Genomic DNA, 25,785 nt, shown 5'->3' on the forward strand with positions numbered 1-25,785 from the left:
GAGCAACAACTCATGAAGTAATTATCAGAAAACCATTAGAATTTGTTTGTTTGTATAAAGTTCTGCCCCATGCTAACGTTTTGTATACAAAACTTTTAATATCTTGGATATAGCTGTTCAAGACATATCAATCTGAAGTCAATCGGATGATAACTTTAGCCTTTATAGCGTCACAAAGTGAACAAGGGCCATAACTTTGGCAGTAATTATCGGAAATCATTGAAAATCAATAGGATTCTTTGTCTCATGACCTTAAACACTGTATAAATTTAAAGTCAATCGGATATTACCTTTGGCCTTTAGAGAGAGAGAGAGAAATGGGGTTTAACGTCCACTCGACACAAACTAGGTCATTTCGGGACTAACATATGGTTTAATTTTATTTACATAATTCGCTTGCGCGTAGGGGTCTTTAGCAGTGGGAGGAAACCGGAGGACCCGGAGAAAACCCACGAGGTTGGACAGGCGACCCTACTCCTTGTCCCGTACAACCTGGGATTCGAAACCACGCCAGTCGAATCAATGACAGACTTTATGATACAGCGCGCCTCTAGAGCGTCCACAAGATTTTTCAAAGTGATCAAGGGCCATAACTCTGGCAATAATTATTGGAAATCGCTGAAAATAGGCTTCTTTGTCTCAAGACCTTAAACACTGTGTATAAATTTAAAGTCAATCAGATATTAACTTTGGCCTCTAGAGCGTCCACAAGCAATTGTGGACGCCAGACCGCTGGACGGACCGACCGACGGCAATATACGACCACATTTCAATGTGGGCGTATAAAAATTATGACTGCTAAAGGATCCACAAGCTAAAAACGTGATTTTTCGTACAATCAGGGGCCATAGTTCAGGAAGTTACAGTCCGATATGTGCGAATATTGAAAGGAACCAAGATCCTTGGGTTATCAACTTACATTTCGAGTTTCATCAAAATCAGAAGAAAATTGTGACTTCTAGAGAGTCCACAACCTTGATATACCATATTTTTAAGCTATTTGAGAACAAGGGACGTCCATTTTGTCTGTCAGTTTTGGGCCGATTTTCCTGAAATTCGAACTCACCCATCCTTAGGGTGTAACAGTGATATATTAAAATGTTTTTTTAAATCGGATAAAAATTATGACCTCTATAGGGTCCACAAGCTAAAAACGAGATTTTTCGTACAATCAGGGGCCATAATTCTGGAAGTTACGATCCGATATGCGCGAATATAGAAAGGAAACGAGATCTTTGGGTTATCAACCTACATTTCAAGTTTCATCAAAATCATATGAAAATTGTAAGCTCCAGAGTGTCCACAACCTTGATGTACCATATTTAAGAACAAGGGACGGCCATTTTGTCTGTCAGTTTTAGGTCGATTTTCATGAAATTCGAACTCAACCATCCTTAGGGTGTAACGGTGATATAGTAAAAAAAATTATTTAAATCGGATAAAAATTATGACCTCTATAGGGTCCACAAGCTAAAAACACGATTTTTCATACAATCAAGGGTCATAATTCAGGAAGTTACAGTCCGATATGTGCGAATATCGAAAGAAACCAAGATCTTCGGGTTATAAACTTACATTTCAAGTTTCATCAAAATCAGAAGAAAATTGTGAGCTCCAGAGGGTCCACAACCTTGATATACCATATTTTTACACTTTTTGAGAACGAGGGGCGGCCATTTTGTCTGTCAGTTTTGGTCCAATTTTTACGAAATTCGAACTCAACCATCCTTAGTGTGTAACGGTGATATATTAAAACGTTTTTTTAAATCGGATAAAAATTATGACTGCTAAAGGATCCACAAGCTAAAAACATAATTTTTCGTACAATCAGGGGCCATAATTCAGGAAGTTACAGTCCGATATGTGCGAATATTGAAAGGAACCGAGATCTTTGGGTTATCAACTAGCATTTCGAGTTTCATCAAAATCAGAAGAAAATTGTGACTTCTAGAGGGCCCACAACCTAGAGACGGCCATTTTGTCTGTCAGTTTTGGGCCTCTAGAGCATCCACAAGATTGTTCAAAGTGAACATGGGCCATAAAATGGTAGTAATTATCGGAAATCATTGAATATCACTGGGCTTCTTCTTCGTCTCATGACCTTAAACAGTGTGTATAAATCTGAAGTCAATTGGATATTAACTTTAGCCTCTAGAGCGTTCACAAGATATTTCAAAGTTACCAAGGGCCATAACTCTGGCAGTAATTATAGGATATCGTTGAAAATCAATAGGATTCTTCGTCTCATGACCTTAAACACTGTGTATAAATTTAAAGTCAATCGGATTTAGCCTCTAGAGCATCCACAAGATTTTTCAAAGTGATCAAGGGCCATAACTCTGGTAGTAATTATCTGAAATCGCTGAAAATCAATAGGCTTCTTTGTCTCATGACCTTAAACACTGTGTATAAATTTAAAGTCAATCGAATACTAATGTCTAGAGCTTGTGGACGTTATAATGATTATATTGGATTTAAGTTTTTTAAAATGTTCTGTTTTTCTAATCTAAAATCGTTTAAATTAAAAGAACAAAAAATATTTCATAAACATGGTCAGACAGCCTGTAAATGTTATAAACTATTTTTTTCTAACGTAGATTATGTAATGCTTTAACTTATAATTCCTTGAACGTTATTAAATTATTTATTCAAGATGTTATATTGATTTTAATTGGATTTTAGTTTTTTAAACATTCCGTTCTCCTTATCTAGATCATATGACAAGATGGAACTGGGAAAAAAGTGTGGAACTTTTTAGAAACAAATTTGTTTAACTGCCACAACGGCTTATGAAGAATAACTAATCTTGTTTATTACTTGTTTAGGCTTTAGATTTTACTCCTACGGGCTAGTATTTCCCCATACAGGTCAGCAAGAATAAAGATACACATGACTTATTTTTGTCTACTATGAACCCTGAATCCGTCTTCATGTCGCCCCACTTGATCACTTTACCAGATTTGGCTAATTCTTATCAAAGTTCAGTCTTATTTCAGGGGCCGACTGCTAAAATAATATAAGCCTGTACACGAATCCAATATCAACTGAAATTTCTGATCCCATTTAGTTTGTTTCATACAGTTTCGGGATCACTCATTATTCCTACTGATGAAACCTAATTAATCAGACAACACTCTATCTAGATCTGTAAAATCGTGAATAAATGAGAGTAAGCTCCAACTGAATGATGACAAGGCGGAAGCCATGCTTGTAGGGACATCTCAATACAGAGTTCTTAAACATAGCCATGTTCAAATCCAAACTCAAAACCCATTTATTTGTGACTTATTAACATGATAAGCCATTTATGGCAATAGGCCTGCAGCCAAAATTTCTAGCGTGAAGTTCCACTACATGGTCCTCCCTAATAAACAAACTATACATTTTTGGAAAGCTTACAACACTAGGAACACAAATCCAGAGAGCTCCAAGCAAAAAGTCTGCACTTACTCAATTTAGGGCCAGATGAAAATTGTGATACTTGTCAAGTAAATCCTATATTTATACTAATATTTGTGAAGTTGACATAAAATTAAATATTGAAGAAAACACCCGATGCCTTGATCCTATGCAAAGAATATGCTCTTGGTTAAATTTTGATTTAAAGCAAAATGCAGAAAACATAATGGAAACAAACAGAATTTCAGAAATCTATTTATGGTAAAAGGAGTTATCTCCCTTTGTGATGGGCAGCGTCCAGTTATTCGGATGGAATATAAAACTGAGGTCCCGTGCACATAAAAAACTTTAAATTCAAAATAAAGAGTAGACCGTAATGTATGGCGGGCATATGTACATCTTCATTATGACGGTTGATTTTTTAAATCTCTTCGTTACAATTGCCACTCCCTTACAGTATTATTTAGGTTTTGACATCTGTTTTAGTGAGAAAATTACATATAGATGCTTTGTTTCAATTCAAATATTTGTTAGGAATTTAGCCCCAAATCTAATCTGAGTTAAAAGTTTACATATATATTAGTAGAAATACTGTTTTGGGAGAGCTTATATGCCCGCCCGCCCTGATTCGTTAAACCGTCCATTTTTCGGGCAATGTATTTCAGTTTTTCAGGCACAAGCTTCAGAGAATGGATAATGCGACCATATCTCGTAACGTTTTCAATGGCTTGAGACGGGGTTGCAGTTCAATTCGTATTACATTTGTTTTTACTATAAATTAAAAATAAGACTTTTATTATATAGATAAGAAGCGAAAGTTTGAAGGAATGGACCAAATCAATGAGGCATAATTATTGCCGACTTCTTGTTAGCCTGCGTGTACTCTTTTACTGTAACGTGACTCCCAAAGCAGACAAATAGGAAACACTACAGTGATCCAATGGGGCTGCAATTCAACCGGGGTGATGTTAGCTGCGATGTTTATCAATTTTTCTGTAAACGCAAGTGACAAAAGACCGTATAATACCAACATCCAAAGTCTTCATTTTAACCACAACTGAACATAATATCAAGGCCTAATATATCGAACTTTCAATCAAATTGACTGACATGCGGCATCGCTCAACAGCGGCCTTGCTTCGTACACTCTTTCATTTAGCCTCGATCTAACTGATGACGTCAACATAACGGTTAATAATCTCCGCATGGGGTGCCATTTTTTATTTAATCAATCAGTGAAATCCTATTTAAATCCAAGCTGTAGCCGAGCCATCCGTGGGTCTACAGAGTTGATTTTGGGCTTGTTGTTTAAATAAAGATCTAATTTATAATTTCTATAACATCTGAAGCCTAAATTAAGACTTGCAATAATCAGATTTAGCTCTTGCATAATGTATGTTTAATGATTGTTTCATTCAGAAAATTTGGGCCCCCTACACCCATGTAGCCCCTTACCTGTTGTTCAATCCGATTCAGTTTGTTGAATCAAATATTGTTTAAACTATTGTTTTCCATTCCATCCGAACCTAAGGGGCATTGTCCTTCCAGCCCACTCCCATCCCGTACCACTGACAGGGGGTTACCACACGGGTGTTGTCTTCTACATGTACATATCTAATCTGTGTAAGTGTAGTAAATGTGACAACTTTTTATAAAAAAAACCTCTGTGCAACAGATTCTAAAGATCTTTTTAATGTTATCGATAAACTTATCTCTGAAAATCAAAATAAATTACCAAAGTCTAATTCAGATGTTGTGCTAGCTGAACGTCAGTGACTTTTTTCATGACAAAGTCAGTGATCTCAGACATACTCTTGACAATACATGTACTAGCAGTGGGTTAAATGCGTTTGAAGAACATCATGTACCAAGCCGTGTTTGAGTTTGCCCCAGTTACAGAAGAACATGTCCGGTCCATCATTGGTAAGAGCAAGTCAACTTCCTGTAGCCTAGATTCCCTTCCAACATGGCTTCTGAACTCCAAAACAGTATTGGATGCGCTCCTTCCTTTCATCACTGCTATCATAAATTCTTCAATTGCCAAAAGCTTTGTGCCGACTTCATTAAAGATTGCCCTTGTGATTCCACTTCTGAAGAAACCATCGCCTGATTGCGAGATCCTCAAGAACTATCGCCCTGTCTCAAATCTTGAGTTTATCGGAAAGGTGCTTGAAAGGGTGATAGCGAGACAAATCACTAATTATCTGCAAGCTAACGAACTTCATGAACCACAGCAGTCTGCATATAAAGAAGGTCAAAGCACAGAGACAGCACTATCGAAGGTAAAAGCTGATATTGATGCAGCACTGGACAGTAACCTTGGCATCAACCTTATACTTCTAGATCATTGGCCAAGAAAGTTCATCCAGATTTTCCGGCGTGGTTCCCCCTTGTCAGTGATGCAGGATGGAGGGCCTGACAAGGACAGCTGTCTAGTCATTCGGATGACTGCTCCCTCCTACATGAAACAACTATTCACATTCTACAAAAAGGAAAGACAGAGTCTTCGTTTGTCCACAGATACTACTTTACTATCTGTGCCTGCTTACAAGAGAATCAGAGGAAAATTATCTTTCCCTATAAATGGTGCCCAAATGTGGAATAAGCTACCAAGATCAATTAGAGCAAGTTCAACTTTTGTTAAATTTAAATTGGAGTTAAAAACACACTTGTTTAAATATTATTACAAACTGTGATGTGACATTTGTTAAGCGCTTAGAAATATCACCGGATATAATGAAGTGCTATAGAAGATGAATAATAATAATAATAATGTGAAAATGAAACAAAAAGACTGTTAAAGAAACCGAACTTGATGTTTATACATGTAGTGACAGTAATGATGATAACGACTAACTTTGATGACATTTAAAGTGCTGGGTAACTGCTTAATTTTGATTTTCAATAATTTATTTACTTCAATAAATAATTTTTGTCTTAAATCTATACTTGTTATCAAATTACACAATTATAGATACGGTTTCAGTTTAAATGTTTGGAATTCAGCCTTAATATCTGATCTAGAGGTTTACAGCTACCTGTAGTAAAAATGACATAGGGTCTAATTGAAAGGGTATGTTGGTGTGGGTTTATGTTTTAGTGGAAGAAATTATGTGGTTTCAATGCGATTTACAAAACAATGGACATAGTCTGGTCTCCATTACTTCATAGACATATTGCTCAACCAATGTCAAACATTTCTCCTTGCTCATCAGACTAATTGCTCCACCAATAATTTCTGGGTAAACACCCGCTCACCAACCCTTGCAGTCCCCTCTGACCCCATTAACGATATAAATATTGGGCTTGTGTGCTCACACATGGTCTTGTGCGTCATACAGCATCAGCAGTCAACACACACCTGAAATACTGTTACCAATTGCAGACATTGACAGAAAGGGAGATAACTCTCTATTACCGTTAATGGATTTCCAAAATTCTGTATGTTCCCTTGTCCATTATGTTTTCTGCATTTTGGTTTAAATCAAAATTTAACCAATAGCATATTCTTAGCCTAAGATGAAGGCATTGGGTGTTTTCGTCAATATTTAATTTTATGTCAACTTCACAATTATTATTATAAATATAGCATTTACTTGACAATTCATCTGGCCCTAAATCAAGTTAGTGCAGACTTTTTGCTTGGAACTCTCTGGATTTGTGTTCCTGGTGTTATAAGCTTTCCAAAAATGTATAGTTTGTTTATTAGGGAGGACCATGTAGCAGAATTGTGTTTCTAATCAAGCTATAAATTTTGGCTGCAGGCCTACAAGGTTTGGGGGCATTTCTGTGTAACGTTTCACCACAAGAGTTCCACAAGATATTTGACTTCTGAAGATAAATACATTCAACAAAAATAATTCTGATAGTGTTTTGGGTCTGTGATGCTTTTCACCACAAGAGTTCCACAAGATTTGGACTTTGAAAATAAATCATTTATTTTATTCAAAAATTTCTTCGCAGACTTCTCTATATGCCTGTATGGTACCATATTCCACAAGATTTTCGACTAGAATAATTTTCATAGAGTGTTTCCGGTCTGTGGTGTTTTTCACCACAAAGTTCCACAAGACATTTGACTTTGAAAATAAATCATATTTTGCAAAAATTTCTTCTTAGATGTCCCTATGTGCCTGTGTAAATATCATAAAATTGTGTAAGTGGGCCGATCCCTAAATATAGTTTCTTTTCAACCAAGTTTGGTGTGTGTTGTATATTTCTATAGTGGAAAAAAACAAGCATTGTGGAAGGGAGAAAATAAAAAAGATAGGTTGCCAGGCAACAAAACATACGCCCACACCAGCTAAATCGTCCGAGCAGTCGACAAGGGTTGTCACATATTTATTCTTTTGTAGGTAATTAGGGGAATTTAATAGACAATTTCATACACATGACATTATAATTTTCGTTGTTTGAAGGTTCACAAGGTTCTAAAAACTAAAACAAGGGCCGTAACTCTGGAAGCAATCTACAGAAATTGTTCAAATTCGACAGGCTTTTTGTCGTTTTACTAATTCAAATAATGCATATAAATTTCATACAGATCGAATGATAACTTTTGTTGTTCGAAAGTTTACAAAGTTCAACAAAGTAAATCAAGGGTCATAACTCTAGACGTAATTGACGGAAATTGCTGACATTCAATAGGCTTGTTCGTCTTCATTTCACTAATTTAGGTGATAACTGAAACTCAATAGGCTTGTTCGTTTTACTAATTTAAATGATACATATAAATTTCATACAGATCGGATAAGAACTTTTGTCGTGAAACAAGGTCCATAACTCACGGCGTGATTAATAGAAATTGCTGAAATTCAATAGGCTTCTTCATTTCACTAATTTAAATGATGCATATCAATTTCAAACAGATCGGATGATAACTGTTGTCATTAGAGAGTTCACAACATTCAACAAAGTGAAACAAGGGCCATAACTCTAGATGTAATTAACAGAAATTGCTGAAATTCAATAGGCTTCTTTGTTTTACTAATTTAAATGATGCATATAAATTTCAAACAGATCGGATGATAACTGTTGTCATCAGAGCGTTCACAAGATTCAACAAAGTGAAACAAGGGCCATAACTCTAGATGTAATTAACCGAAATTGTTGAAATTCAATAGGCTTCTTTGTTTTACTTATTTAAATGATGCATATAAATTTCAAACAGATCGGTTGATAACTTTTGTCGTTAGAGCGTTCACAAGATGCAAAAAAGTGAAACAAGGGCCATAACTCCAGAAGAAATTAATGGAAATTGCTGAAATTCAATAGGCGTCTTCATTTCACTAATTTAAATGATACACATTAATTTCATACAGATCGGTTGATAACTTATGTCATTAGAGCGTTCACGAGATTCAACAAAGTGAAACGAGGGCCATAACTCTAGATGTAATATACAGAAATTGCTGAAATTCAATAGGCTTCTTTGTTTTACTAATTTAAATAATGCATATAAATTTCATACAGATCGGTTGATAACTTTTGTCGTTAGAGCGTTCACAAAGTGCAACAAAGTGAAACAAGGGCCATAACTCCAGAAGAAATTAACAGAAGTCATTGAAATCAAATAGGCTTCTTCATCTCACTAATGCAAACAACATATATCAATTTCAAAACAATCGGTTGATAAATGTAGTCTGTAGAGTGTTCACAAGAAATTGTGGACGACGGACGGACGGACGGATGGGGGCGACGGCAATATACGACCACATTTCCATGTGGGCGTATAAAAACCAGCTGCTGCCAGGCAGGATACGCCCACATTTCTCAAGAGATGGATAGAGAACATCAAGGGCCCCAATTCAGGAAGGTACGATCAGATATTGACAGGAACCAAGATCATTGGGTTTATAAACATGCATTTCAAGTTTCATTAAAATGGGATCAAAATTGTGACCTCTAGAGGGTTCACAAACTTGATATACCAGATGTTTACTACACTATTTGCGTTGAGGGGCGGCCATTTTGTCTGGCAGTTTTCGTCCGATTTTCAAACTCAACCAACATTAAGTTGCAACGGTGATATATTTGACGTTTTTGTTATTGTAAATCAGATAATAATTGTGACCTCTTGAGGGACCACAAGCTAAAAACATTATTTTTCGTACAATCAGGGGACATAATTCAGGAAGTTACGATCTGATATGCGTGAATATCAGAGCAACCAAGATCTTTGGGTTATAAACATGCATTTTAAATTTCATCAAAATCGGGTGAAAATTGTGACCTCTAGAGAGTCTACAACCTTGATATATACCATATTTTTAAACGATAAGCGTACGAGAGGCGGCCATTTTGTCCGGCAGTTTTGGTCTGATTTTCACGAAAATTAATCTCGTCCTTCATTAGGGTGTAACGGTGGTATATTCAAACGTTTTTTTAAATCGGAATAAAATTGTGACCTCCATTGGGTCTACAAGCTAAAAAACATGATTTTTCGTACAATCGGGGCCCATAATTCAGGAAAGTTACGGTCCGATATGCGCGAATATCGAAAGGAACCAAGATCTTTGGGTTATAAACATATATTTTAAGTAATATCAAAATCAGACAAAAATTGTGACTCTAGAGGACCCACAACCTTGGTATAACATACTTTTAAACTATTTGCATACAAGGAGTAATGTGACCTTTGAATTACATTACGTAATTGTTGCTGGCAGCACTTCTGGTCAAGATAAAATTACTGTCATTGGTGTTTTTATATCCTAAATACTTAGCTTGATCATCCCACAATGTATGAATAAATGTGACCTTTGAATTATGTTACATGATTGTTGCTGGCAGTACTTCCAGTCAGGATAAAATTGTTGTCATTGGTTTTCATATCCTACATACTTAGCTTGATGATTCTGAGGAGGTTCCAGCTTTCCCTCACAATGTATGAATGCGTAATCGTTGCTGGCAGCACTTCTGGACATATCAAAATATGTCATTGGTATTTTAAGGTAATATGTAATGTGCTGAATCATCTGCAACAAGTTTTATCCATCCCTCATTTTGTGTAATTAAATGGTTTTTGACTTAAAGGGACAATAACACTCTTGCTGGCTTGACAGCTCAAGAAAATAAAAAAATAGCCTCTAGGTACTAGATGTGTTAGTGTCTTATCTGTTGTGTAAATTACCCATTAAATCCTATTTTACTTGTCCAGAGGGTTCAAAAATATTTTTAAATCCAAGTCACATTTGAAAAGCTTTACGTCAGGCTTTTCAAATCATTTAGTTGAATTTTTCCAATTCTTTTATATTAGGTGTGTTAAGATGAAATTTGTATCATCAATTAATTGGAATATTGTAAAATAGTACAATTTGTTGACCAGAATAAAGATTGGGACATATTATTCAGTTACAACAAGAGTGGTATTAAGCCTTTAAAGATCACTGTTCAAGGCAACGGTCAGCTGAAAGTAGCTCTTAGCTATGTTTTCCCATTCAGAGAGAGAGAGAAACACACACAAACTAGATCATTTCAGGACTAACATATGGCTCTATTTTATTTCAATAATTCGCTTGCGCGCAGGTTTTTTTTTAGCAGTTTGAGGAAACCGGAGGACCCAGAGAAAACCCATGAGGTTGGACAGACGACCCTACTCCTTGTCACGTACAACCGGGGAATCTATCCCATTCAGTGTCCTCAGTGTATCCAATCCTATGACAAATCGCTTTTCCCTCATAATGTGTAATTAAATATGAAATATGGATGCGCAGCAGGGTTCAAACGGTCAGGTCACAGATCTGTAGCAATCCCATTTCTTGATATCCAGGTATCACCATACAAAATCATCATGTCAAACCTTTTCCCTCTCTTCGTGTAATTAACTGTCCTTGACGCCTGGTCTATCTGTAGTGTAATCCTTATAAAGCTCAAAATTAGAAATCCATGAGTGGCGAGTAGGCGTCATATATTTCTCTCATGAAGGGACTAGTTTCGTTCAGTTTGAACTCATCAGGCTTAAGTGAGATTATGCGGATGTTCCCTTTATATAGTCATCGGGGACCGGAGCACAAAATGGGTCTCGGGTGGACCTGCACATTGCTGTATCACCAGAGCAACTGCTTCCATTTAACCCTTTCACTGCGTATACCCGGTAGTACCGGGTATTATAAAATGTCGGTAAAATGCGCGTACCCGGTATTACCATGTACTCAGTAAAGCCCTCGCTAAAATTAGTACCGTAACTGCAAGTGCCATCTATTGTATTTTCTATACACTAGAACATATACCCACGTGTTTCAAAGCGGCAAACCGTAAAATGGCGGAGTGCATAGTGACAACGTAGACGATGCACTCTCGGCGAAGTCGTGAATGACGTCTTGCTGACCAACACGTGGACAATTTCGAGGCGGGTGATACACATAATTCGTTTCCAGTTACTCGATAATGAAAGTAGTCAGGACAGTGATTGGTATTATGAAGTGTGTGATTTGTTGCGCGACGTTCCGCCCATGGCTAGCTATGTCTCCCGTGCATGATGAACAAGCCCAATGTGAACACGATAGCTCTGTGTCTGCAGTAGATTCTGACAATAATTCTGATGTTGATAATAATGCTGGCCTGCTGGATCGTAAAAGACATAGGCAATTCCTGAGTCCCGAACGTGTAGATCTATTGACTGACTATATTGATAATGATATGGGACTTGGGGATGAAAGTGAAAGTGAAAGTAAAAACAAGGTATTGCAATCCGCACGTGGTCATGGCAGCGGGAGACGTGATGCACGTGTTCGTGGCGGCATTGCTCATGGCTGCTATTGATATTTTTGTTCATTTTATATATCTTTATCAAAATCCAGTGAAAAAAACAATATCTTTTAAGTATTTCATGGAGAAAAATTCGTTTTCGTGTTAGCTTTAGTGAGAAATGAGAAATCCAAAATGGCCGCCATGACGTCACGTGACTACATTATTATGCAAATTTCCAAAATTCTATTTTTTCCTCTTAGCCCAACCCCATGCCCTTCCCAACAGACAAAAATTTTTTTCATAAAAGCTTCCATAAGTACTGCTTGGCATTCAGTTCCAACCTCCCTTTTTTCCTCAAAAAAGGGTCTAGCACAGGCAGTGGATTTACGTCTAGCATTGAAAGGGTTAATGGTGAACAGAGAGACGGCTTAAGAACTGCCGTTATAAAATGCTTATTTGCATGTACTCTAAGGCTCTCAACCCATTTGACTGTGTCGATTAAAATGATATAAACATGTGGGAATTATTTGGATAACTGGACTGGGTTATTGAAATGTGTAATGTGCACTAAGCTTTTTTAGTATTAGATAGCAATAGCATAATGTGGAACTTGTCTAGACATTAGACATGCATGATTAGTTTACAATCAGACTAAATATTCAACTGCTATTTGGAAATTGTGCTGTCGGGTTTGGAGTTGCTATATCTATCGCGTATATTGGTGCGGTAAGATGGCCGTGTCTCTAATCTGAGGGACTGATCAACTCTATTGTTACAGGTTTCCTGTTACTAATCTACCAATCAGAAAGAGTTTGATCTGCCATCAGCCATTATACCGGAGTACAAAACACTTAATAAATTAAACAACAAATTTATTTCATTATACCGGAGTCAAAATTCTCCAGAATTTGAATAGCAAATTTCGATTATTTTGATTCAAAGTAGATCACCATCATGTTATGAACCGAAAAACTATTCTGGTCCTTTTATACGCTTCTTAAAAATATGTACGCTCAAATCCAAGAGAAAACTATTTTAAGCTCACCAAAGGGTCATTCCATACCAACTGGACCAATGGTGGGAACATGACCCCCTCCCAAAAAATTATAAAAAAAACTTATGTTATAGCATATGGCCTTAAACTAGGAAATCTGAAAATTTACCTCTCTAGGTTGGAAACTCGCTGAGATATGGCCATTTGGAATTAGGGTATTGAAACAGATCATAAATTCAGTAATTTTTTTCAGGTTTTAGGATGCTTTAAAATCACATTTCAAATAGGAGTAGAACTCTCTAACTTTGTAATCTAAGACAACTTTTGGTATAGATTATGAATTTAGCATCACACTCATTATCCAATGCCAACTTTTCGGGTCACCAGGCGGCAAAATGTGAAACAAATGAACTATTAACTTTTATTTTCAGGATTTCCACAGCCTCTGGCAAAATCACTATTGTATACACAAATTTCAAAATTGGCATAGTTAATGTCAGTTTGTCTTTTATCAATTCACAAAAGATTATAAGTCGATGAGATATATACTTTCCCAAATATTCAGTCTCGAAGCTCAATGCACACTGAAAACGTACAAAATATACCCATTTTCACCTTCAATTTTGGTGGTGTGGGACAGAGGTTAAAATTATGAAAAAGTTTGATAATGAAACTTCAATTACCCTACTATAACAGACATTAAAGACCATCTTGTGTATTTGGTGGCTTATATTTTTAATTGGCACTTGAAATCTGTGCGGTGATGAAGTTTTAATGGACGTATCAAAATTGTTGACTTTTCAGGTTGATTTTAAAATAACTTCTAAATGACCTATACTCCTCAAACGTGTCTGTTTATAGTGACATTTGGCATATAGATGATGAATTTAGCATCACACTCATTATCCAGTGCCTACTGTTCCGGCCACCAGGCGGCAAAATGTGAAACAAATGAACTATTCACTTTTATTTTCAGGATTTCCACAGCCTCTGGCAAAATCACTATTGTATACACAAACTTCAAAATTGGCATAGTTAATGTCAGTTTGTCTTTTATCAATTTACAAAAGATTCTAAGTCGATGAGATATATACTTTCCCAAATATTCAGTCTCGAAGTTCAATGCACTCTGAAAACGTACAAATTATACCCATTTTCACCTTCAATTTTGGCCATGTGCGACAAAGGTTAAAATTATGAAAAAGTTTGATAACGAAACCTCAATTACCCTACTATAACAGACATTAAAGTCCATCTTGTGTATTTGATAGCTTATATTTTTAATTGGCACTTGAAATCTGTGCAGTGATGAAGTTTTAATGGCTAGGTTATCAAAATTGTTGACTTTTCATGTTGATTTTAAAATAACTTCTAAATGACCTACACTCCTCAAACGTGCCTGTTTAAAATGATCTTTGGCGTAGATTACAAATATGTAATCATTTTGGGTGTACATTGTATTGTTCTAATTTTATTTTGCATCCAAAATGAGAACAAAATGGTTAATACGCTTGACGAATTGGAATAATGGGTTTTGATAATTAGATTAAAATGATTTCTGAAAGACTTAGACCCCTCATATTTGTCATTTTAGATCAACTCTTAACATAGAATAAGAATAAGAATAAGGACTCTTTTGGGATCCAGGGAATATCATTTCAATTTAGTTTTGCTTTAAAAACAGGTGAAAACGTGTTTTGTCTGCTTAGAAAGTTGAAGTACAGTACTTTTGTAGTTTCACTATCAAAACTACAGGCCGCAATTCTTAATGCATCGTCTTGAATTTGTGTATACTAATTTTTTCTTATACCATAATGATGTTCCCTATTGTTTTTGGTGTGTGCCCGACCCCCAGGGACAGAGAGCCACGCTCAATTTTTGTATGTGTCTGTTTATCAACTACAATCCTTAAGGGATTGTCTTGGAAGTTGTGCATACTCATTCCTTATACCCTAAGAATGATCGCTTTTGTTTTTTTGTACATGACCAACTCCACGGGGCAGGGCCACACCTATGTTTTCTTTTTGTGTCTGTGTGTTTTGATCATTTTGAAATTTTTTCGTACTTATTTCTTATACCTTTAGGATGACTGCTATTATTTTGTGTCTGTGTGTTTTGATCATTTTGAAATTTTGTCGTACTTATTTCTTATACCTTTAGGATGACTGCTATTATTTTTGGTGCATGCCCATCCCCAAGAGACACAGCAGCGCCCATTGTTTTATGTTTATCGCCTAGGGGTTGCAATTCTGAATGGATCATCCTGGGTTCAGGCATGCACTAAAAGTTCAGAATTGCAGCTTGTGGACGATAACACAAAAATCTGGTGTTGCTGTGTCCCTGGGGGTCGGGCATGCACCAAAAATAATAACAGTCATCCTTTGGGTATAAGGAATTTATAGGAATATATATGAGTAGTTTTCAAGACAATCCATTAAGAATTGTGGCCTGTAGGCAAAATGAAACGATGCTCCCTGTAGCCAAAATGATTCTATATTCTTGTTCTACATTATAAGTTGCTCTAAAATGACAAATATGAGGGGCCTAAGTCTTCCAGAAGTAATTTTAATCTGATTATCAACGCCCAATATTCTAATTTGTAAAGTGGAATAACCAATTTTTTCTCATTGAGGAGGCCAAATAAAAATTAGAACAATACAATGTACATCCGAAATGATTGCATATTCGTAATCTACGCAAACATTTACTCTAAATAGACACGTTAGAGGGGTGTAGGTCATTTAGACGTAATTTTAAAATCAACATGAAAAGTCAACAATTTTCATGATAGCCATTAAAACTTAATCACTGCACAGATTTCAAGTGCCAATTAAAAATATAAGCCATCAAATACACAAGATGGACTTTAATGTCTGTTATAGTAGGGTAATTCAAGTTTCAGTATCAAACTTTTTTCATAATTTTAACACTGTCCCACATGGCCAAAATTGAAGGTAAAAATGGGTATATTTTGTACGTTTTCTGTGTGCATTGAATTTCGAGATTGATTATTTGGTAAAGTATATATCCCATCAACTCAGAATTTTTTGGAAATTGATAAAAGACAAACTGACATTAACTATGAAAATTTTGGAGGTTGTGTATGCAATAGTGACTTTGCCAGAGACTGTGGAATTCCTAAAAAAAAAAAAGTGAATGGTTCATTTATTCCACATTTTGCCACCTGGTGGCACGAACTGTGTGAATCGCAAATTGCGTGTGATGCTAAATTCATAATCTGCACCAAAAGTTGTCTTACATTACAAAGTTAGAGAGTTCTACTCCTATTAGAAATATGAGTTTAAAGTACCCGAAAACCTGAAAAAAAAATTACCGAATTTATGATCCGTTTGAGTACCCTAATTTCAAATGGCCATATCTCAACAAATTTTCGGCCTAGAGAGGTATAATTTTGGATTTGTTAGCTTAAGTCCATGTACTATAACATATATTTTTTATAATTTTTTTGGAGGGGGTCATGTTCCCAACTTTCTGAAATTTGTTCCACTTGACATGGAATGACCCCAAAATGAAATTTGATCGTTTATATAACAGATTATGATCCCACTATTGTTCAATTTAGCAAGCCCTCCCAAGAGAAATGGCATCTATTATCCTATTCGGAAATAGCCCATGCCATATACTCTCCGGAAAAAAAGCCAATCACATCATTTAGAAGTTACATAATTGGAGATTATGTAGAAAAATGTCCATACATGAAATTGATTAACCTTATCAGATTATGACATTGGCACTGGTCTGACACGGCCAACAGCCACTTAGAAGTCAATATTCACTACCCCTCGCCTGAGTTATGATGCAATAAATAGCATACTGCATTATCTCTTCGATATTTTTTGTCTTATAAGCAAACTGATATGATGCATTAGCCAGATGTGTAATGAGATCCTTTGACGCGTTGGAGGCAGACTAGGCGAGGGCGTCTAGAAGTTAACTTGGGACCAGCAGGTCTCGAGTTAAGACCAGACAGCGGCCATGTAAGTTAGTTGGGAGTTGGCACCCAAGGGTGTCAAGCCAAGCTAGGACCATGGCTCCCTCAATACAAGCTAATTAAAGAGTCTTTAAGTTTTGTACATGATATGTTAAAAGAAGAATAAAACATATGAAGTTAAACCAGTGTTGTCGTCAAGAACTTGACATAAAGACACAAAAGTGTAACAGAAGGCTGATATGCAAATAGAAATATTACAATACAGATAATTGGGCTTTTCACGACTGATCCCGACTGGGACATAAATGATGTATCACGTTGGATAATATTTGAACCATTTTAAATCGAAATAATGAAATGAAATGAAATGAAATGGAGTTTAACGTCCTACTGTTCTGCTCCTAACCTGGGCTAATGAAGACGGGCATACGCCAGCCATACAGTGTGCTATGAGGGAAATTTTGCCCGGACAGCGGCACTACGGCCTACTCTTATACCGAATTCCAACTGCCAAGGGATCTTTTACGTGCACGCCAATGTGTACACGGGACCTCGCTTTTTCGTCCCATCCGAACGACTAGACAGCTTTCCTTGTCAGACCCTCCGTCCTGCATCACTGACAAGGGAGAACCACGCCGGAAAATCTGGATGAACTTTCTCGGCCAATGCAGGGATCGAACACCCGACCTCCAGGTTAGCGAGCTAGCGTCTTACCCACTTAGCCACTAAATCGAAATAGATTCACGCTTAGGAACTTTCGCAAAGAATGGCAATACGATTTCATAAGATTTAGTACCGAAGGGTCCCCACATTCTTTATATTTATATCTTATAAAGCTCAGATAACAACCAATCAGCAGCTATTTGTTATTATTTTACACAGGGGGATCACGTGGGTAAGATTCTGGCTCGCTAGCCTGGAGATCGGGTGTTTGATCCCTGCATTGGCCGAGAAAGTTCATTCAGATTTTCCGGCGTGGTTTCCCCTTGTCAGTGATGCAGGATGGAGGGCCTGACAAGGACAGCTGTCTAGTCGTTCGGATGGGACGAAAAACCGAGGTCCCTTGTACACATTGGCGTGCACGTAAAAGATCCCTTGGCAGTTGGAATTCGATATAAGAGTAGGCCATAGCACCGCTGCCCGGGCAAAATTTCCCTCATAGCACCCTGTATGGCGTATGCCCGTCTTCATTAGCCCAATATCCATGTATTTATAAATTGATCTTCCCATAATTCATACCTTTTAGATTTATGTCCCAACAATCTTGACAAATTTGGTCTTTTCTATTTATAGGATACAGTCCGTCACAACCAACATGGCTACCTTGTGATCCACAATAATCACAAAGTATAAGTTCCCATTTACTGTAAATAAAATCACACATTTACAAGAGAGAATTTACTCCTACTGGTAGTAGTATCTTAATTTTTTATTGACATTCTGTTCATATAAACTTTTGTATATAAGCTTGTATGATATTTATTATTATTATTATTTACAGCTTTTCTATAGAGCACCTGTTCACTAAAGTGTTCAGGAATGCTTTATGAGGCTAGGGCTGTGCCGATAGATTTCATCTTTGATAACATACGCATTGACGATATGGCCAACCAACAGGTGACACAGTGACATCAAGATTTATGTCCGAAATAGGCTCAAACAGTTTCATCTAAATCAGACAAAAATTGGTGCCTCTAGAGCGTTTACAAACTTGGTATTACATGCTTTTACAGTATCTGAGTAAAAATGGGGTGGGGGGCATTTTGATGGGATAAAAATTATGACCTCTAGAGGGTCCACAACCTTGGTATAACAAGTGTTTACACTATTGGGTCCAATTTGCAATAAATTCGAACCCAAACGTCAATAGGATTCTAACAGTTCTATATATGAACGGTTTTTAAATCAAATAAAAAGCAGTTGCCACATTTTGCAAGAGATGGACAGGGAACAAGGTAAAAAAGCAATTTTTCGAAGAATCAGGGGCTATAATCCAGGATGTTACGATCCGAGATGCAACAATGTCAAAATGAACCAAGATCTTTGGGATATCAACATATATTTTAAGTTTCATCAAAATCGGATAAAAATTGTGACCCGATTTTTAGTACAATCAGGGGCCATAATCCAGGAAGTTATGGTTCGATATGCGCAAATATTCAAAATTAGATAATGCGCATTTCGACTCATTTTGACTGCCCAGTCACAAATATGAGACAAAGAAAACATTTTTGTTTTTCAACCAATTTGAATGTGTTTTTCACCAATTTGTATTTCTCAACTTTTATTTTGAGATATTGTGACCTCTTAGACGCATGCGTATGGCCTAATTTTAAGCTCAAATGTGAAAAGATTGAAAATTCTGAGCGTAACTTTTCTTATTTTTGAAGATTTCGACTTGAAACTTTCAGAATACATTACAAATGGGTGGATTAAGATGAAGTCAGATTTTCAACTTCTCTAATTTTGCCTTATTTAAAAATATTTGTCTGTAGGGTTCACCTATCAACTTTTAGAGTAATCTCATAAAGTTAAAATTCACTGGAATGTGCCACCATTTTGAAAATGTAAGTCAAAATCCTACTCGTCCTATAATTCTTATCCAATTTTCAATATCGTCATATTTTTGGAAAGCATTCAAAATTCGCAATCGATCGATCGTTCAGAATTTTGATAATTGACCTAGATATTTTTATAGTGACGTCATAAAATTGAAGTTTTTTTTTTTTTTAAAAGTGTAAGACTTTGAAATCAGGTAAAATGTCAATGACAAACGATAAATTGAGTTATTTGATGCATATTGGACCGTAACTTCCTGAATTATGCCCCTTGTTTTGAGCTTGTTCTCTATCCATCTCTTGAAAATGTGGGCGTATCTTGCATGGCAACCACTTCTTTAATAAATTGTGAAACTTTAAAAATTGTGTAAAATGTTGATGGTAAGTGATTAACTGAATCATTTGGTGCTTATTCTGAAAGTTTTACAACAACCAGTCAGTAAACATAGGTTAAGTGCAATTTGTTTAAAACAAAAAAACCCCCAAAAAACCAGGAAATTTTGCTTTCTGAAATGATTTTGCTATATAAGATAGGGACTTTTTGACAGATTTTAATAATCTTTTTTTTTTGTACTACAAGTACAATTTTTCTTACTATTGGTGGTCTAGGGTGTGCATCCAAATATAACAGCTTTGAAATAATATAAGTGGTTCAAAAAGGTTTCTTATTTTTTTTTAAATTGCTTCATGGATGTTTCTGAAACTTCTGGTACAGGAAGTTAAGTATCCAAACAACTTGTTTAAATTATCCCTATAATGATAAAAAACTGGATTTAGTCGAAAAAATATCCGATATTTTGAAAAATAAACCACGTAAAGAGTAAAAAAAAAAATGGTGGTCTTGCGAAAAAAAGTGATCACTACGCCAGATTTCAACTAATCTAAACAACTAAAGTGTCGTTGGATAACCCAAATAATGGACGATCTTATGACATATAAGGGTCATTCCATGTCAAGTGGACCAAATTTCGGAAAGTTGGGAACATGACCCCCTCTAAGAAAATTATAAAAAATATATGTTATAGCACATGGACTTAAGCTAACAAATCCAAAATTATACCTCTCTAGGCTGAGATATGGCCATTTGTAATTAGGGTACTGAAACGGATCATAAATTCAGTCATTTTTTCAGGTTTTCGGGTGCTTTAAACTCATATTTCTAATAGGAGTAGAACTCTCTAACTCTGTAATCTAATACAACTTTTGGTGTAGATTATGAATTTAGTATCACACACAATTGATATAAGAAAAACTGACATTAACTATGCCAATTTTGGAGTTTGTGTCTACAATAGTGACTTTGTCAGAGGCTGTGGAAATCCTGAAAATAAAAGTGAATAGTCCATTTGTTCCATATTTTGCCACCTGGTGGCGCGAACAGTATGCATTGGACAATGAGTGTGATATTAAATTCATAATCTACACCAAAAGTTGTCTTAGATTACAAAGTTAGAGAGTTCTACTGCTATTAGAAATGTGAGTTTAAAGCAACGAAACATACGCCCACAGCAGCTATATCGTCCGGGCAGTCAACAAGAGTTGTCACATATTTTTACTTTTTTCGGTAATGAAACATTTATAATACATTAAAATCTGATTAAGAGTAACAACTCATGAGGTAATTATCAGAAAACCATTAGAATTTGTTTGGTTTTTATAAAGTTCTGCCCCATGCTAACATTTAGTATACAAAACTTTTAACATCATGGAATTAGCTGTTCAAGTCATAAAGATTATTTGAAAATCAATATATTTCTTCGTCTCAAGACCTTAAACACTGTGTATCAATTTAAAGTCAATCAGATATTAACTTTAGCCTCTAGAGCGTCCACAAGATTTTTTAAAGTGATCAAGGGCCATAACTCTGTCAGTAATTATCGGAAATCGCTGAAAATCAATATGCTTCTTCGTCTCATGACCTTAAACACTGTGTATAAATTTAATCGGACATTAACTTTAGCCTCTAGAGCGTCCACAAGATTTTTTTAAAAAGTGATCAAGGGCCATAACTCTGTCAGTAATTATCGGAAATCGCTGAAAATCAATATGCTTCTTCGTCTCATGACCTTAAACACTGTGTATAAATTTAATCGGATATTAACTCAAATATGACTGTTGTGTGCTGTCAAGTCCACACTAATTATTATATTTTCATCAGAGGAGATTGGTCACAGAAACAAAGACTTTATCATAGGCACATTTTATTCACTTCCTTTCAGGGAAGCTCACTCCTAATCATACAAATTATCAAGTCTTACAACAGGCAATATGTAAGGGAGATAATTCATGTATCCTTAGCAGTAGGATACAGACAACCATAATACATGCTTAGAACTGATACATGGCTATACAACATTCCCCCGACTGAAATCAAAAACACAGTTTTTGAAATCAAAGTACAACTGGTTTGACAAAATGTAAACTATGATTTTAAGAAAAGCAAAACTAAAACTATGGTACATATTATAACTCAAACAATACATTTACATATAAGTAGAGGAAAGTCTACAACGATATGGAAGCTATTGAAGTGAACATTCAAAATGCTCTGAACCCCATGAGTGTACTAAAACACATGTTGTAGATAACTACAGTGTTAGGGTTGATATACAGCTGGGTTTCTGAATGAACACTACAATAACAATATTACATGTTAATCAATCATTATTTACTAATGCTACCTGTAACTTGGAGCTTATTGTCATGAATAAGGTTATTGACAATCGCAAATAATGTAGGGCAAGAATTTACAGGGATCCAAGAAGACCTATGGCTTGCCTCTGTATGAGGTTTGGTAACTAAAACTTGTAGGGAACCACACTTGAACCGTGCTTTCTTTAGCTCCATGGTAGAAACATTAGAAACATTTTGTAAAACATGACATTGTTGGGTTAACTGATAATTGGATAACATCCAAACACTAGCAAGATGATGACTATCATCACTATTATGTACATACTTATGTAAATTAACTGGTTTGGTGATCCTATTATAAGGGAGTACATTCTCATTGAATGAATGTAGTACAATATCATTCTCATCAGTAATTAAACATAAAGGATTAATTTCAGTAAGGGTATGAGCATTATTGGCTGGAACATTACCCAGCTCCTTTTGCAGTTGATCAATATGAGTAATTTTAGTTTGGAAATTAGGTGACCTTACAAAGCATGGCTTTAGTCTGTTAATAGAATAGACGTCCGAAAGCACTCTGCCATCCAATGTGACAAGAATGTAATGGGTGCGATCGAGTACCTGATGAACAACCAAAGTACTACACCAATCAGCCTTGATTTTTCGTGAATTTGAAGTTAAGCTGGAAGATGAAGGCTTGAGAACATACATCAGCAGGCCCAATCCATAAACAGGATTCTTACTCAGATTATGAGCAACACTAATGTTTTGTGATTCCTGCTGATGTTTCTGTAGATCAATTATGGTCTTTGACATATGATCAAATCTGTCCTTCAATTGGGAAATATAATCCGAATAGGAGCGACAAATGCCATCAAATTGCCAATTGAGATGGGTAAGATTTTTCGGTTTACGACCAAACACTAATTCATAAGGACAAAAACTACCTAATCGTGATGAAGAAAAGGAGTTGTATACATAGCAGCATGTAGACACATATCTGACCCAGTCGGTTCCATATTGATTTAAGTTGACCTTTAAGAAGTCTGAAATTGATCTGATGTGGCGTTCGACCAGAAGGCTACCGTGATTGGCAACACTAATCACTTTCTGACTAACACCAAGGGCTGTGCAGAGTGAAGACACTAGTTTTCCAGTAAAACTTGAAGCAGCATCAGATATGATAACTGATGGAGGACCAAATAGGCAAACAACCTTCTGAATTAAAGATTCGCAAACTGTTTCTGCATTGACAGACTTTGTAGGAACACAAATAACAAAACGTGTTATCTCATCGCATACAACAAGAAGATGTTTGAACCCAGAAACTGATGTGGGCATAGACTTAAAATCAATGCTTAATTTGCTGAAAACATTATATTCCTCAGGGATTCGGGGATGGAATACTCTGGCTGTATCTGTTTTGGGCTTGAATTGTTGGCAGGTTGAACATGTATTGACATACTGTGTAATTCACTGAAACATGTTGGGAAAATAGAATAACTTCCGTAGGGTTAAATAGGTACAAATAACACCCTGATGATTGCATAACTGGCTATCATGATACTGATGGATTAAGCCATTACACATTGATTCCGGAATGGCTAACTGAAGAGTAAAGCGATCATCATCATGTACCAAGAGGCGAAATAAAAGCTGTTCTGCTAAAATATACTCCTCAGACTGTAGTTTTAAACGTTTAGCGGCTTTATGATTGATGGGCAAGATATCATGGGCCAGATAGTCATAAACCTGTTTAAAATACGGAGAAGTTTCCTGTTCCAAGCAAAGTTTATTCTGATCAAAAGGCAAGTTATAATCTCTGATTATCTTACACTTAATAACATTATAGAGTTTGGTCAGTTGAGCTTGATTTGGAAAATGAGTAGAAACAACCTTTTCACAATTGTGAAGTAGGGGTTTGGGAGGAATACAGAGGTCTATCGGAATGGAGTCATCGATTCCATCTTCAGTTTTGTCAACAAGACGCTCCTCCGGACAAATTTCTGTTGTGGACATCAACACTACTGGCCTGTGTTTACCCAAATAGGTTGTAGTTTGGTGAGTTGGCACTTTGGTCGAGGGAGGGGGCTTTGACGGTTTAGGGGGGTTGATAACCTGGTTGGAAACATTCTTATGTGAGGTCTGTGTCTGAGACTGGTTATCAAATGATTCTGAATCTGGGACGAAATCAGACGTAGGAGTGATTGGAGGTATATCTTTTTGAGATACTGGAGATGGTATGCAAACAGGTGAGGAAGCTTTAGATTTGGGAAACAGATCCGGGATAGGTATTTGTTTTTCCTTTGCATACCGACGAGTAACAGGTCGATTAACTTGAGAGAGAATGGGAAAAGCAAAGTCTGAAAAGGCGAAGGCTTTGGTACCACCTGATCAATTTCACTATCATGAGTATTGGTGGAGCTTCTGGACAAAAAATCAGCTAATACCATCTCTGTACCTTTTTTATAACATGTTTTGAAAGAATATTGCGAAAGCTTGATGATAAGCCTCTTAAGGCGTGAAGTGCAGGGTTCTTTCTTAGAGCTCAGAATGTAGACAATGGCAGAATGCTCCACAACAGCAGTGAATTCTACTCCTTGAAGAAGATACTGAAAATGGGTGATGTTTATTATGTGCCAGTTGCAGAACGGCTTGTATCGCTATAGAGAGTAAGATGACCTGTTGCCGTTGGAAGATACAAGACTGGTGATGTAGTTAACAGAGATTTGACTTTCTGAAAGGCCTCTTCATGTACATTTGACCATGCAAACTTGGACTTTTTTGATGAAATGCCATGGAGAGGTTGCATTACCTATTGTAACCTTGGAAGAAAATTGGATACGTAGTTTACAGCTCCTATGAATTGACGTACCTCTTTACTGGACTTAGGACGGATGAGATTTTGAATAGACTGACAACGATCTGCCAAAGCCTTCAGAATGACAAGTCCATCATCATTTACCTTTATGATATGGCCCATGTAGATGACCTCACGCCTGAAGAATGAGCATTTACCAGGGGAAATCTTTAAACCATTATCTATTAGGGCTTGGAAGACTGCTTAAGATGCTTATTATGATCCTGGGCATCTTTACGAAAGATAATAATATCATCATGGTGTGCAATGTAGTAATTACGACTGTCAGGAACTTTAGATAGGATTTTATCCATTTTTGTCTGGAAAATGGCAGGTGAGACACTTAGGCCCTGAGATAGCCTTTTAAAATAGAAATGTTGACCGCCTTGATATGACGAGATTCCAGTATATTGTTGAGCATTAGGGGCAAGGGGCAAAGAGAAAAAGGCAGATTTTAAATCCAAACAACGTTTCCATATAAGATCACATAACGTGTGTGGCCAGGGCGAATATAAACACTGTGTGTTGGAGTAAATGATACCTTCTTAGCTTTGCAGTGAAATTGATTTTGTATCAAATTGTAATGACCCTTTTAATTCTGACAGGGTATCTTGACCAAAGATTAAATCAATACCCACCAAATGTGGGGCAATATGAACTTTAAAATTAAAACAAGAGCCTTGTATGAAAATTTTAA

At 36.3% G+C, this 25,785-nt stretch overlaps 1 protein-coding gene across 4 annotated transcripts in view; it reads right to left on the reverse strand.

Annotated features, from left to right (window-relative positions):
* Positions 1-25,785, reverse strand: part of LOC126820657 (G2/M phase-specific E3 ubiquitin-protein ligase) — a 169,751-nt gene that overhangs the window by 34,358 nt on the left and 109,608 nt on the right. For all 4 annotated transcript variants that reach the window (XM_050548765.1, XM_050548762.2, XM_050548763.2 and 1 more), the window contains one exon: positions 18,276-18,400. In XM_050548765.1, the coding sequence (XP_050404722.1) occupies positions 18,276-18,400 (125 nt within the window). The remainder of the gene's footprint in view (positions 1-18,275; positions 18,401-25,785) is intronic.

Source organism: Patella vulgata, chromosome 5 (assembly GCF_932274485.2).
Source record: "Patella vulgata chromosome 5, xgPatVulg1.2, whole genome shotgun sequence".
Lineage (NCBI taxonomy): Eukaryota > Metazoa > Mollusca > Gastropoda > Patellidae > Patella > Patella vulgata.